The sequence below is a fragment of the Passer montanus genome, unplaced genomic scaffold, assembly GCF_014805655.1.
Source record: "Passer montanus isolate IOZ18808 unplaced genomic scaffold, ASM1480565v1 scaffold31, whole genome shotgun sequence".
Lineage (NCBI taxonomy): Eukaryota > Metazoa > Chordata > Aves > Passeriformes > Passeridae > Passer > Passer montanus.
This window is the reverse complement of record NW_024367819.1, coordinates 10,527,266-10,544,260: the sequence shown is the minus strand read 5'-3', so window position 1 is coordinate 10,544,260 and position 16,995 is coordinate 10,527,266. Positions and strand designations below refer to the sequence as shown.

General features: G+C 34.2%; 1 protein-coding gene across 1 annotated transcript in view; it reads right to left on the bottom strand.

Moving 5' to 3' along the window:
• ABCA13 (ATP binding cassette subfamily A member 13) overlaps positions 1–16,995 on the bottom strand; it is a 169,587-nt gene that overhangs the window by 30,895 nt on the left and 121,697 nt on the right. The window contains 5 exon segments of the mRNA XM_039714776.1: positions 7,747–7,856; positions 9,121–9,313; positions 9,599–9,852; positions 10,782–10,938; positions 15,191–15,306. Coding sequence (XP_039570710.1) covers positions 7,747–7,856; positions 9,121–9,313; positions 9,599–9,852; positions 10,782–10,938; positions 15,191–15,306 — 830 coding nt within the window.

Sequence of the window (16,995 nt, the reverse complement as noted above, 5' to 3'; positions counted from 1 at the left end):
CAATCCAACTAGAAGACCAAAAAAAAAAAAAAAAGCCATATTAGGATACTTTATTTTTGTTAATGTGCAGTATAATGCCTTGTCTTCCCTCATCAACATCACAGAGTAGATTTCAAAATCAAAATTCTGGACATTATAATTCAGTTTTGTTTAGCCAGGTCCTAAGTTTTTTCTGAAGATATAAACAATATAAATAAAAAATAGAGGAAAGAAAAACACATTATCATTTTTAATTATAGTAGTAACAAGCTCTTGTGTTAGAAAATTGATTTTCTTTGAAATTCAGTTAATCTCTCAGATTTCATTTTTATGGGTCTAAATTAAATAAACATTTCAAGTAGTGATGGCTTGATACCAGAAAATCTTCTCAGTAAATCATATACTGTAAATATTTTTTCTTTTTTTTTTAATTTCTGATTCAATACATTAAACTAATTATAATCCTCTTCTTCCTTAACAAACATCATCATATATGTTATTATCAGAATCAAATTCAAAATACATTTTAATATTTTCTGAATTATAGATTAGCAAGCAGCAAAATGCTGATTTTATTCTCAATCTAGAGTAAAACAGCCATTTGTTTTCTGCCTTATTATTATCAGGATGCCATAATTTTTCACTAGACTATTCACATTAAAAACAAGACATACAGGAGGAAAAAATCAGCTCATTTTACAGACAGAGAGAAAGAACACATAAGTATGGATTCCAACCCCTCTCAGGCTTTTGTCATAATACAGTAGACACAATGAAATCTAGTGTAATATCTAAAACTATAGGGAGTAAAACACTTCTACACTAAGCTTTTACACTAAGCTTTTACACTAATAGAAAACTTTCTGTATCTTCATAATAACACAGAGCACCTGTTATCTTTAAATTCTGTTAGCAATTTTGATTACATCATCTGATCAAGTTAAGATATAAAGCATATTTTCTCCTTCATTTTTCTTCTTCATTTTTAGACTACATCCTTATGCTCAGTCAATACTTCCTCTCGTTAGTTAAGTTTTCCTTTAGAGTGAACAGCTGCAACAAATGACATCACCAGCATATTTCCAGAAATCTTTTTATTTTAAATATAGTTTTAAAGTTGCAGAATTGCATTTCTAGAACTCTTTTAGAAATGGTCAACAGAACATCTGGCATCCTCAAGAAAAATAATGGAGTCTAGCACTTGAAGCATGCAAGATTTTTTATTTTATCCCTGTCTAAGTATTTTGATGAGAATCATTATATTTTGGTGCAAGACATCCTGAGAAAATATCCAGGACTCAATATGACTTTCCTCACTATGGAGTGTTCACCTTGTAGGTTTGTACTATTGAGGAAAGAAACTCACCAGATTTTCAAGATACTGGGATCATAAATCAAAATCAGAGTATAGAAAATTTTAGATTCAAAGTTGTTCCTCCACTGATTATTACAAGACTCTTTACATTAATCTATTTATTCTGAGTGCTTAAAGAAAGCCCTGCAATCTGATTACAGGCTACATGGGGGTGGCATGGGGCACTCTGGTCAGAAAGCCTTTGCTGACACTGAAAAGAGACATAACCACTGTGATGAGTGAATATGATCTGGGACAAAACCTGTTTCCTTCTCCCATTTAAACAGGACCTGCAGTTTCCAGAAAGCCAGAGTGGCTATTGCAGAACTAGATCTGGATCTTGTTTTTCACAATGGTTACGACCAACATTGCCTATAGGTGGCTGTGGGCTGTAATTCAAAGGTAAGCCTCAGTGTTGGGTTTCCAGGGACAACTTAGTACCCCTGTTTTCAGACTTATGGCTGGCTTTGGAAAAATTGTTTCACTTTTGGCTCTGCTGTGCACTTTGTTTCACTTTTATATGCTTTTTCTGCAGTTTTTCAATACAATTAAAAGCAGTGATATATATGGTACTTACAATATCACGCACATGTATATCTGCTTTTACAGAGAGATAAATTCCATTAATTAGTCAAAATGAAATATAAATTTACAAATTGCAAAAGTACTTAGACATTTCATTGTACTCATAACTGCACATTCAATTCAGTGCATACTAATGATCAATTAACATCACAAAAATCAAGGTTAAAATATAATTAATGTAACTATGGCTTCATTATAATTAGACTAATTATACTGATATACAGTGTAAAAACAGCCATTTCAGCCATTATATTTATGTAAATGTATTCTTCCTTTCAAGTTAAGCTATTTGAAATACATTTTAATTATTTATCAAGCTGAATATCATACCTATCAAAAGAGTTGAAGTCCTAGCTATAAAGAAATATTTTACTTTTCCCTATTTTGTAGAGCAGTTCCTTGGTCCTATGACTTTGTAATCGAACAGCTGAGATGACTGACACAATTCAAATAGGATAGGGAATTGCTGTCATGGAGGATCTCTGTGCAGAAAGAAGATGGAAATTCATGGGAGATAAATTAATTACACAAGGAAGACTGCCAAATGCTTCAGTCCTTGATGGGGCAACTTGTGAACAAGATGTTACCTGGTTTATCTAATTTTTTTTGCATATGCATCCCACTGCATTCTAAGTATGAACTTAAAGTCATCTCTATTCAGCAAAGTACAACAGAAAAGACTGCAAAATAGAAGGCACCAAAAAGACAAACAAACCACCAGTCACATTATTCATTATTTTACATTGACCTTGCCATGACACTTAAAAGGATTTTGACACTTTCTCTCTGACACTTTCTCTTCAAAGCTGTGTTTAGCACTCTTAACTTTAGAGACATTTTATGACACAGTCACTAAGGAAGGTTTAAACACAAGTACAGAAAGGGGAAGAAAACAAAGCTTGGCCAAAGTACACACAAACAGAAAAAAGTGGAACAGATATACAGTATCTGCTGATACATTAGCCCAGCAGACATTCAAAGACTATGAAGACTCACTTTGTTCTCCTTTGTTATACCACTTTGTTAAGTGTCAGCTTTTCTTTGTACATATTTAATGCAGACCTTACTTCTTCAAGCTGTTTGACAGAAAAAGTAACTACAAAAATGTTTACAGTTTCATTCACTACCTTTCATTTAGATTGCCACACTAGTGGCAATCTAGTTATGGCAGTAGAGGCAAGCATGAGATAATTTTGGTCCATTTTCATTCTTGTAAAGCAACAGCTGTGCTACAGAGAGCACAAAGAACTCTTCTAATTGTCAAGCAGATCATGCAGTTAATTATTAAACATATTTAAGCTTTGCAACTCTTTAAAAGCCTGTCAGTCTCTTAATGTCTTATAAAACCGTACTTTCTAAATACAAGTAAACATACATTAATCAAATAATCTACTTTCTAGCAATTATTGGTTTTGCTTTTGCTATTTCTGCCCTTTATGAAAGGTACTCCTGGTACTTTGCTATCATTATTTTGCTTCCAAGCCTTCTAAAGTAACTGTTTGAATGCTGCTTGTTTCTTTGTCACTCTTCAATATTGAGATGCAAATATCCCTAATATGAAGACACATTCTCTAGAAGCTAATTACTTTACAGTTTCTTTTGCACAGACATGTCACTGATAACAGTAATATTAATGAGCTACACAAAACAGTAAAACTGTAAAATCCCCTGTGAATTATCTTCACATGATTGGCTGTGGTTGGTGATCAGTTCCTATTACTTCTCTGACTGGACTATTTTAATAACAGTAATAACTAGAACGAGCCTACAAAGGTTATATAAGTTGCCTAAAACATTTTTCTGCAGAGGGATATGAAAATTTTAAAAACCCAGGTTTTTTTAGACTGCTCAGCTTGTATAGTATAAATGTGCATTGGTCACACAAATTGTGATATACACAGCTCAGGCACATAGTGCATTTAAAATATCTACTTAATTTATAGTGTGTCAAAAAGAGAAAGCCACAATTAAAACAGATCAGAAGACTTCCATCCCCCAAAATCATTTCCCCACCAAAGAAGTCCTGTAACAACCAATTTGCAGAAAAGATGAAGTTGGCTTTAGTATTTCACAAATATTACCACTTAATGACACCCTGACTTATGAATCCCAGTGATACTGAAAACTAACATACATAGTACCTATCGTCTATGGATTTTATTATCATTTGTTATGAAAACAGACATAGATCTCTCTCAGATTCTTAGGAATTAGCTCTTTTTTTTGGTGGTATTAAGCATTCAGCAAACAACCAACCTAGAGGAGAACAAATATTTTAAAAGTACTTGAAGATGTTGTGAATCTGCATTTTTACACTCTGTTAAAAAGCAAGTTACTTCTCAGAAGCATATTTTTAAAATTTCTTTGAGACAATAGCAGAAGTTCCTTGAATACAAGTTGATTATTGGTGTGTGAGGCTCTTTCTCTATAAAGCCCTGCACTTCCAAGATGTTTTAGGTCAACCTTTTAAAAATTCTACTTTATGTTCAACTTATGCCTTCGAAAAATCCCATCTTTCATTTCTAGAATTCATGTTGTTCCAAGGTGCAACTGCTATCTAATAAAATTCAAGGTCATTATCAGTGCACTTTCCTCAAAAAGGCACTCATTTGAAATTCAGTATCAAACAGGAAAATGAATACATTTATTTATTTGTTTGGTTTTTTGTTTGATTTATTTTTTAATTTATTTTTTAACCAAAAACTTTGAAGCATAGTTATTCAAGAAAACGGAATCTGTTATGAATTAAGGATTTTCTGCATGGAAAAGAATTAGTTAGGTTCTCCAATGTTTATAATGGTAACTTTACATACTCAATTATTTGATCATGAAGAATGCATCATCAAGTTAGTCTTAGATTAGATATTAGGGAGAAATTCTTTACTATGAGGGTGGCAAGTCACGGGAACAGGTTGCCCTGAGAAGCCGTGGATGCCACATCCCTGGAAGTGTTCAAGGTTAGATGTAGCTTTGATTAAGCTAGTGGAAAGTGTCCCTGCCTATGGAGGGTGTTGGAACCATATGACCTTAAAGGTCCCTTCCAACCCAAACCATTTTATGGTTCTGTGAGGGATCCATCAGACTACAGTATCTTGTCCTTTCACAGTGACAGAGGACTAAAAATGTGTTCTTTCCAGTCAAACCCAAAAGAGGTGGGATTTACATCTAAGCTGCATTATTCATGAGGAATAGGTATCCAAGATAATGTTTTTATGAAATCTCCTTCATTATGTAAGTTTTAAGCAAAAAAATCTAATTCTGCTGACCAAGAAATGTTCTGCAGCTGTGATCAGCAACAGCTGACTGTGATCTCTGTGCCAGGAGCACCAGGCTTCTGTGTACACTACCGGAGTAAGAAAAGGAGAAGCCTTCTTACCATACCTTCCTTCATTTATCTGAGTCATAAATAAAAATAAATCCACCTAAAATTCCCTGAAATTAGTAATTTTAATCATTCTTAGCTGCTGAGGAATGGCTCTCCAGACCTGTTGTGCTTACCATCTCACCTCTGGAAGAGCCAGCAAACTTGCCTCTTAGTGATTTTCAAGAGTTCAGCAACACAATGCACCACGATCCACTTAACAGCAGTTTCCAAAATAATGAAGCAAGGAACAAAGTCAGGAGGGACATAAATTTCTTCTCACAGCCTCAAATTGTTTGTTTCGCTAAGTTTAGCTACTGTATAATAGCAGCTCTTACTTAAGGTTGCCTTCTTGAATTAGTGTTAAGTTTTGGAATCTTGGGAATATGGGATTTACACTCACTTCAGTCCCTGCAAACACAAGAAATCCATAAACTCAATTGACACCACCATAGTACAAGGTGATAATTAATGTTGTCAAGGGTATTTTGTACACAGAAATTCAATTGTCTAAGGCTTTCTCTTGAGCCTCCTAAATGTGTCAAATTTCATTACCTATGTTTTAGTATATGGTAAATAACATTGCATCTTAATATATGCTTTCATGTTGGATTTACAAAACACAGTATGGAAAATGAAAGTGACACACAAAATGTCCAGGGACAGCATTTAGCCTATTGTCAAAAGCCAATAGCTGGCTAGTTGACCCCAGAAGCATTTTTGTACAGGTACATAGCAACAAAACAGATAAAAGGAATCCAGGTGAATTGTTTTGTAATTTTTTTAAATTACCTTAGGGGGGTCTAAAAAAACATGTAGTAGTCAGCAAACATACTGTGTCAACATATATAATAATGAACTGTATTCTTATAAATTTCTATTTGTTTTCAAGTAGATGTTAAAATTTTGAAATTTTCACACCAGATCAAATCATTTGCCCAAATACAGACCTGCGACAACATTGCACAGGGATAGTCATATGTAATCCATGAATGCACAGGTGAGACCCAAGACAAGTCCCATTAAAATCCACAGCAAAATACTGCTCGGAATCAAAGCAAAACATAGGAGCTTAAATGTTCTGATGTCCTAAAGGCAATATTTTATTTTTAAAAAATATATTACAGATAATTTTATCTTTCTAAATTTCAAATCTTCTTCAGACTCATACTATAAACTTCTGACTTCCATCATTATCCTGTACCAGGATGTACAATGCCATCCATCAGTTTCAAAAAATAACAAATGTTGATTTTTATCTAATTTTAAATCACTTCTGTAATTTTTAATTTTGATCAATATCTGAAAAAATTTGTCTTTTGTTTAAGACAGAAAACTATTTTTTAAAAAAAGTCTGGAAAATTATGAGTGAAAACAACTATCTAAAAATCTCTCCAACCATTTTAAAGCCTCACTCACACCACTTCACTTAAGAATAATTTTTCTAAAATCTGTTTTTTTAATATGTTTTAAAAAATAATTTCTGCTTTATGATCAACGTTTTTTATGATTTGCTATGAAAGATAATGAGAAAACATCTTGAAGCAAAATTATGTTTGTTATTGGTGATATTGTCCATTTCAAAACTGCAAATTTTCCAGAAAACTGAATTTTGCAATGACTGAATCTACTTACCTTTGAAGTTAGATCTGATGATCATTATCTTTGTAAAGAAGTAAGGAAGCACTGACCTATGAAAGCATTTCATTTCTAAACCAAAGAAATGTAACTTGCCATTTTGAAAATTCAAAAATGTTTCCTTTAAAAATTTCTTAATGAAACTCTTGACTTGTCCTTGTCCAGAAAATATTTTGAAATGTAGATCAATTAGGAAAAGAGCCCAAAAGCAATTTACCTAAGTGTATATACATATTTACTACTGACTGAAAAATATAACTTTCTTTCCCCTCCAATTTTTCTGGGAAAAATGAAAATTATTGCTTACATCTAACCCAAAGTCCATTATTCATTTATCAGTTCAACAGAATGATAAATCTGACAAACACTACCTCTTATCCTTATATATAGAATATTGATCAAGTAATTAATACATTACTCAGAAGTACATTAGTGTAAGAAAATATTTTCAAATTACCCACTTGAAGCACTGCTCACACACCTAAGCCTGGAACACTCTCAGTGCAGAACTTGTAGGGAGATACATGTCCATGCATTTTAACCTGCGTTAGGATTCTTTTAAAAGTTTTAAAAGGATATATATTAAGTCTTCTTAGAGTTTCTCTTTTGCTACCAGACAAGTTTATTCTCAATTAACAGAGCTGCCAAACAGAATTAAATAATGCTAAAAAGCTTTTCCACAGAGACTTAACAGCAACAAAGCAATATACATTTAAAAGGGAACAAAACAGGTCCCTAGAGTACAGTATAAAGGACTGAAGACATGCTGAGTCTTTGATCATGTGCATTATCAATTAGCACTATTCTGATCAAACCCCATGTTATTTACCCAGTAGGAGTCCTGATAACAGCACGTCCTGCAGATGGGATGATATCTCCAGTCAGCATCTTAAATGTTGTGCTTTTCCCAGCTCCATTTGTTCCCAGGAGTCCAAAACACTATCAGAGATATTGGAAAAAAAAATCAATATGCTATACTGAAAAAATAAGAAATATCACCCCTTCAAACTTTTCCCCTTTCCACATTTCCCATTATATATCTGTAAGAAACTATAAATTGATATAATGCGTGTGCAAATTCCCTTTCCCACAGAGAATCAATTTTAAAAAGCCCCATATGTATAATATTTTGATTGCCCCCTAAGTACCAGAAGTGACTTATTTAGGATTCTAGCCATCCTCTTAAAACCCTGCCCAACAATCAAACTTATTATTTATCCATATTATTAGCAAATGCTAATTGAACATTTGAACAGGGAGATTTTAGGTCCTTCTCCCAAACCCTGGATATCAGTCCACAGAGTGAATATTTCCAAGCCTGTCATGAGCTGCTTCATTACAGAGTGAGCACCAAAGGCACACTCATTTTGAACACTTTTTTCAGACCCCTAGCTGCAATAGCTTAATGCTTAAGCTAGGATAGGATCCATATTAAGTCTACAAATAGCCCTTTATGATTTCTAAATACTTTTTTCATGAACTTTCTTATTGATTTATAGGCTTTAATCAACAATAACATCCTCCTGGTTACCTCAGTTACCCAACAGCTGTGAGTAGCAGGAATATCACTGCACCTGTGCTGCCATGTGCAAGATGATCTTCCAATTTCCTCCAATTTTATATTAGCAATCAAGATAAGTATTTTCTTTCTCAGTAGTTTAGAAATTAATACCTGTAATTCCCCAAACCATCCAAATAATTAATAAAGCCCCCAAACACAAACATGCTCAGCACTAAATCTTGATTTATTGAAGTAGTTTATTTGTATATGCTACAGTCAAATGTACTGTGATGATTTCAGCATGGGAACCAAAAACATGCTGTGGTAACAAATTCAGGATGCAGTCCATAGTTTGCTATTGAGTTGGGTATTCTGTTTTCTCTTTGAATGCTAAACTGCTATGCTACTTTACTTACTTTTTATGTTAGCCTAAAAAAGAGTAATTTGGTATAGATAAGCAAGAAGTAAAAAAAAAAATTAAGACTGATGAATGTTTAACAAAAAAAATAAATGAGCAGTTGCTTCTTCAGCACCGCCAGAGTTTCTTCTTTTATCTAATTATTGATTTTCAGAAATTACTACAACTGAATTTTTTATGCCGCTGTCTACAGGCCTTTCACTGTAGACACACTGAGTATGTCTCAACAATTGCTCAGCATAAAGTGTTACTTTATAAAATGGGAAAAAGAAAGACTCCTTTACCTCTCCCCTTGGTATGCCCAAGCTTATGCTTTCCACAGCTGTGTTCTTCTTACTGAAACCTCCATAACACTTCCTGAGGTTGTACAGAAGTAGGACATCATTACCAGTTCTTCCATCAAAGAGTCTCTGTCGCTCCATTTCTACATCAACATCTTCTGCAGGGCTGTCTGTGCTGCTAACTGAACAATGACCCCTACAACAGAGGATGATACAAAGTGATACATGGAAAATTGGTCATAATTTGCTGTGCTCTACATAACTCCTTTTCCTGGTTGCAATCCCTTAGCACATGGTGATCAATTCTCACCAGAACTCAAGGGAAAAACAACTACTTATATTTTTTTCTGTAGTTTGCATTAATTCAGGTACACTATGTTACCTGAAGTATTTATCTTCCATTGTTCAAAGGAACACACCATTTTCTGTCTCTGAAAATTAGTTCAGTGCCCACTGTGGCAGAATACAAATGATAACAAACCTTGGTTTCCAGAGGAGATCCCAATGAAGGAAAAGACGTAAAAGAAGCAGTAGTGTTCCCTGGAGGGACATTGCCACAAAAATCCAGCCCAGGAAATCCATCTCAAAGGGGCTCACGTAAGAATCTATTCCAAAGTTCCTGGTCAGGTCAAACTTGATCTGATTGTATGAAAGCTCTATTAAGCCCTGGCCTAGGCAGAATTGTGGGAATATGATGAATACCCATTTGAGGATATTGTAGATGTTCTGAAAACTCTGTATTAAGACATGGGAAGGATGGAGGAGAATAAAGATAAAAGGGGAAAAAATTAGTTTCCTCCAACAGCCTAATGAGCAGACTTGCAAAACTGGATACTTCATTCAAATCTCACTCAAACTAAACTGAATTCTAAAGTGCATATTGTGAATTATTTTGGGGTTCAGGGTTACATAATATTCCATTTTAGACTTTCTACAGACATGGCATTTTAATCTTAGCTGAAGTTCATAGACAGTACCAAAACACATGTAGCCATAATTCTTCTATTTCCTTAACATTTCAAAATTTGGATAATATCAAATTTAAATCACGAACTTAAACCCAAGTGAGTACCGAATTTGCTTACACACTTGCATGACAGATTAGACAGATTTGACTTTAAACATCAAGTTTTTAACCTGTACATGAATAGAGAGTCATACCCAGTCTGGGAGTCCTCTCCATCAAGTTGTTTAAATACCGTTATGACTAATTAAAAATACATACATGCAGTGAGAATGCAATGTATAAATTACTATTCATACAGTGCATTAGTGATTCTAGGAATATGCAGCTTATCTCTTATGTCAATATTATTCAAACACATTTTACAATGCATATAATCTATTTAATCGACCAGAACAGCTCCCATTATGTGCCTATTACAACTTAATGGTCTAGAAAATGTCAAAGTTTCAATTAACACTGTTTTTCCATTATTCCAGCAAGCTTTTTTGGGTTATAGACAAGTTAAAATTCAAGATGGTAACAGTCAATATAGAAAAATCACGAATATATAAAAACCGTATGTTTTTCTTCTGGAAAAACCTTATCTGTATAAATATATAAAAGACACATGAACATTCTCAAATATATATATGCATGTATGTGTGTGTGTGTGTACATCTCAGTTATGAAAAAGGTAAACCAAAGACTTGATACTGACCTGCACTTTGGAAATTATAGCTAACAAGCGAGGTAAGAGAGTCACCAGCATGGTACACAGGCCAAACACAAAATTTAAGGAGATGTAGGAAACAAAAGCTACATCTGAACTTGAGAAGAATCTGGATGCAAGATACATCCAAGGTAAAGTTGCATATCTGAAAGTTCAAAGAAACAAAACTGTCACAAATAAGTTGTGCTTTTGACCGCAAAAAAGTCAGTTATCACACTAGAAAAATCCCACAATTATTGTTAGTTATTTTTAAGACAGGCAAATAACTCTTTAGAACAAGTGATTTTAAAAAGGGAGAAATTTGGGATACATATTCTTTAAAAAATTGGCTTATACTTTCATAGATGTACACATATTTACTGCCATGTTATATGGAGACATGAGCCATTTTTGCTTATTTGAGCTGCAGGTATTACTTTAACTGTTCCAGACAGACCACAATCCTGACTTCTGAATGATTGCAAATCCATGCAACTTATCAAGCCTCTTACACATATAGAATTAAAACCAAATATTTAAAGCTTAAATTGTGGATGCTGAGCAGTTATCTTTTCTGAGAGGCTTTCACATAAAGAAGAAAAAAAAAAGAAGAAGGAGGAGGAGATTGTGAGCAAAGAAAGAGAAGAAGAAGTAGTAAAAACAATCATTTTTGAACTGGAACGAGTATTTGTGCTAGTGATATGTGAGAATTGAAAAATCCTACAGACCATGTTATTACCTCAACCAGGTTGTCAGTAGACCAATAGCTGTAAAAAATGAGTGCATAACACTATGAGGACAAAACAGCTTGCCCATGGCTACATCATCTTCAATGAAAATCTTTAAAGGAAGGAGGAAAGCACCTCCGTTATGACAAATCAAATGATATCTATCCAGAATGGAGAACACAATGCTTTTTATTTATAAGGAGACATTTATAAAGATTAAAACAAGGCCCAGGCAATCAGAGCATGCATGCCATGTAAAGAAAATTTATTTTCCATTCAACATAGTGAAAGATATTTCTATCAAACAAGCAGTATATAGACTGCAGGAGCATATGTATCAGCATACACTACTGTACAACAATAAGTATATATGCAGTGTATATATAAACGCTTCCTGTATAATATCAATAAGTATAATGGTTTAATAGTAAGCTCAATGCAAGAGCTACTAGCCAAAAATCTGTGAATTCACTTCTTCATTGCCTTAAAGTGTAGTTTAGATTACTAAACTAAGTCATAAAAGTCATTTTACTAAATGACTTCAGAATACTAAACTAAGTCATTCCCTTTTGAATTCAGTATTCTGTACTTTATAGATGAATCTTTTGTATTGGAGAATGCCAAAATCCTTTACCTTAAAAACCAAACTTGCAAACTCTGCTGGGAAATAATAATAACGTTATCTTCAGTTTACAGAAAGATAAAGGTTAAATGACTCAATGTTTGGGTCTCAAATGAAATTGTAATTATTCAAGATCCCATTATACTTTTCAGCATCCTTTTGCCAGTGTTAATCACGTAGTCTTTTCTTCCCTTGATGCACATACCAAAATCACTGCTCTCAGAATAACAATATCATAAATACAAGTCCATCCTTGGAAACAGCTCAGGAAAGACACATGATTTACAGGGCTGTTGCTCCACTGTAAATGAAAGCAAAATTCGATTTTTTTTTTTTAATTTTTTTGCTTAGAAATGAGTAAGACTTTCAGAATCCTTAAAGTTATATGATGCTCAAATGTAGTCTTTAAGGTTGTGGCCAGTTACACCTACATTTCTAGCCTTTTTCTCTTCCTTCAGCTGCAGTTGCAGTTTAGTATTTTCTAAGTATAAAAGACAGAACATTTTGGACTGCTTAAGCATTTGGACTAGAAAACAGCTCTGCAATCACCTAAAAGAGAAAAATATGTAGTTTAGTCTTATTTTTAAAGGAAATCACTTTTAAAGTAGCACACTAAGAAACTTCAACTTTCAACCACACCCTCTTCTCTTTAATTTTTTTGTATAACTGGGCTATTTTTATATTTGTTCTAGATCAGAAAATCCTCACAATGTACCCTGAAGAGAAAAAAACATTTTTAAAGGGAAAAAAATGCAGATGATGATGGCATGCAGATGAGTGAGGATCATATGCACAGTACTGGGTAAGAATAAAATGTCCACAATAGGCTTCATCATATTTATGGTGTAGTTAGTCTGAAAAAGTGTAGATTAGGATGAGTGGAAACTGTGAAGTTTATCAATGTCCTTGAGACATGTTAAACTTACAGACAGCTACTGGATCTTTAATATATGTTAATGCACATTGAATACACAGATTTCCTTGTTAAAAATCACTGCAACATCTGTTATGTCAGCCAAAGCTGAACACTGCAGGAGGGATTATATTGAGCTGATTAAGCTACATCTGCAGTCAACAAAATAAGATCCATTTTCATTCAATTACTTTTTTTCTGAGATATTCCAAGTTTAACTCAACATTTTGATTAAAACAATGCCAGCATAACTGGCACTTGACAGTTCACTGTGGGCAGGGCCAAAGCCCATAGCACACTAGAAAAACCCTGTCCTGACTTCAGTAGACATACAGGTCTGTACTGTGTGCTTCAAGTGCTGCTGGGCTAGGGTTTCTATAGAAGCTTATGCCTCGCTAATATGACAGCAACTGGATCACAAGAAAGATTCAGTGGTTGTAAAGATAATAAAAAAGGTGTGAGATTTCACAATGTGAAATCTTTGCACTAAGATTGGTTAGAATTTGTGCCCTTAACTTGAAGGAATCACTTGATGGAAGTGCAGAAGAAAGGAAGTGAGGGTGGTACACAAGAAAGATACAGAGAGGAGGAAATTACAAACTTTGGATAGTTCATACAAGTTATTTACAAAATCCTAGCATCATGACCTCTAGAATATTTCATACTAGTTTGGCTATTCACATCCAGGAAATAGGAGTTCAAACTGGAATTATAAGGAAAAATTATAAATAGAATTATGCAAGGAGTTTGGAAGGTTTTACAAGAGAAGACTTGGCTTGTTTTGGCTTGCAAAAAGCATTTGATGAAAGACAATTATGAAGTATGGTTCTGAATAAACAGGCAAGAATTTCCAAGAAAAAATCCAAATTTGAGGATACCTAAACAGGTTCTAAAAAATGAGTTGCTGGAGGCACAAAACCTTGAAAACAGTTTTCAAGGAGCAATATAGTAAATTGGGGAGTTTTTTGAAGGCTTATCTGAAACTCTTCCTGGAATAGAACATGTTCTGATCTTGTAGAAGGTCCTTTCTTCTTTCTTTGCCTACCATTCTCTCATTAAGTACCTATATTTCATTATTTAAATATCTGTCTTGTAAGATATGCACTCTCCCCTACAAGGGTAGCAACAATTAGTTGCTTGAAATAAGTAATAAAATTCTCAGAAGCCTTTTCCTTTAACAATTCATCTTCAGCATTTCTAACATCACCTTAGACAGCACATGGGAAGAGTTATGACTCCCACTATGAATTGAGTCCCAGTATGTTTCAACAGACCTGGGGCTTCTGTCTTTATATAAATAAATAACTTCAAAATTAAATTCTATCACAAATCTTACCCTGAAATCATGGTGTATTACAAAAGCTGTACATGTACAGCAAAACAACTTCAATTCTGCCCCTCAAGGGACATGACAGAAAACACTATTAATATAATTGATCCCAGGGCTGAACAGACTTACTTTTATAGAGATCCTTTATTGCACCAGTTATTTAAACCTTCTATTACAGGATTGCTTTTTGGTTGGGTTGGTTTTTTTCTTTTGTTGCTTGGAAGTTTTTTGTTTGGTTGGCTGGGGTTTTTTTGTTTGGTTGGTTTTTTGTTGGTTTTGCTTCGTGGGCTTTTTTGGGTTAGTTTGTTTGTTGCTGTTGTTTTTCATGTGAAGCTAAGCAAGAGAACATGGTAGAACTTTCCCTCTCACAGTACTATTGTGAGACAAATTTCCATCCACACCACTTCAATGGACAGACTTCTCATTGGAAATATAAACTCCTATGCTGAACTACAGAAAATGGTTAAAGCTGTAATTAAAGCTGCTTCTTAACTTCTTGATGATATTCTGCACCTATGTTAATATTCCCTCATTTTCTGAAAGATAACAATCAATTTCTAACAGTAAACTACTGTTATACAGGCTGAGTATCTTCTAAGATGTTTGCACTCCTTTTATTTTAATGTGTGAGTAAATCTCCCTCCACTTTTTGTGTTTAATTTTCAAACTCACGTTTCAGCCTGTTTTCTCACTATGCTTTGCTGAATCATAATTGGTTACAAAGACAGAAAACCATGCATCCAGCAGCAGGTGCAAAGTACATCTAAAGATTTATGTTTGTTTCTTGGAAGCTGTAATTCCATAGTAGCATTTCCAATCACATACCCAAAGAGTATCAGCAGGAGAACAGTGGCTGCCAAGTTCTTTCGGAAAGTGAAGGCTGATAGCTGGAAGGCACTAATAACACCAACACAAAGGGTGACTGGAACCATGTAAAGCAGCTAGAAACAAAAGGGAAAAAAATTGAGCAGGTGAGCATCTCTTACTGGTCTTATGTAAATTGTATAGAAGGGTTTTACAAATTAACTTCTCCATACTCTCAATACAATTATACTACAAGTTAGCAGGAAATAGGCAGAAGAGCTTGGAGATTTGATAGTCTGCACTTGCTGTGAAACTGCCCCTTACACACGAAACAAACTGACAAGATAAAACCTGACTACAGAATATCCCCCTTAATCCTATTTTTATTGACCTTTCCAATACATCCATTTAACAAGCCAACTCTTCCAGATAATGAGTCCATGTGGGGCCATTGCTCCAAAATATCAAATTACACTGTGAATACAGAGGCTTGGTTTTAGAAACAGCAGTTTCACTGATTGGAGCTGCATTCATGTGGGAGAATAATAATGATGTAATTTTTAAAAAGATTTTAATGAAGGACCATGTGTGCTGATGAAGCAAATTACATCTTTTATTGGGAATGTTAAAAACATGTAAAAGCATTACAGTCATTAGGCAACAGGGAAAGCAATTTCTCTCTTTAGTCTCTTGACATACTGGCAAGCAATACTTGAGGGCAGCAAGGTGGGATTGGTACAGGAGATTCATATCCAAGTATTCAAGAGAGAGGCGTTCTGCTTGTAAATAGCCACGTCAGGATGTGAAGACCTTTGCTCAGCTCCATTTTCAGTGTCTGCCTGCTCTGTGCACTGAACCTGAGCTCACTAGGTGCTGACTGCCTCCATTTCTGTTTATGTCATATTTAGCTTTATAGCTGTAACCTAACAGAACTGAGATTCTGAGATACAACTGCAATAGAGGCAACAAATCAATGTTGAGCTAAATATTCAGTGTAGAAGAACAACATACCGTCAAAATTAGACTTTCATACTGAAGCACAGTGAAAACCTGTTCCAAGTTAAACCAGAGGCCATCACATCTTTGCTACTGGGAAAACATACTTTTTTTTTTTAAGAGAAGGGCAATGGAGTAAAATGTGGATGGATGCAATGTTCTCATTCACAGTGTACCTTTTCTTTGCCATATACAAGTATCATAACATACCACCCATAAATATATGTTTCAGTTATCTTGAAGCTGTTTAAAAATATTTTAGAGAAGTCACAATGCATTTGAGTCCCAGTATTTTTCAACAGACCTGGGGCTTCTGTCTAGAAATAAATCAATAACTTAAAAAATCAAATTGTATTGGAAATCTTACCCTGAAATCATGGTATATTACAGAAGTTGTGCATGTACAACAAAACAGATTTAATTTTTCCCCTTTAGGGACACAAGCTTAATCTGAACAAAATGTCTTTATTTCTCTTTAAATTTTCCAAGCACTTACATTTTTTCCATTTGTGGAACATAATAATGAATATCATTCATACCTATAAATACAGTAAGAACAGCCTGATTCTCATGAGAGCAATTTCATAAATCAAACACTTCTGCAGGCCTAGTAAAGATTCTGCTACCAGTAATGCAGGACACAGCCTGTAATATTTAAAATATGTAGAGGGATTTAAAATTTGACAGTTCATATATTCATGTGTTCAGTGTCCCTAAATGATCTGTAGCACAATTAGCATTTAAAGCAGTGTCTATTCTTTCCCACATCATGATTGATCATGTAGTACTGTGTTGAATTTGTGAGAACATTTTGAGAGATTGGCAGAAAA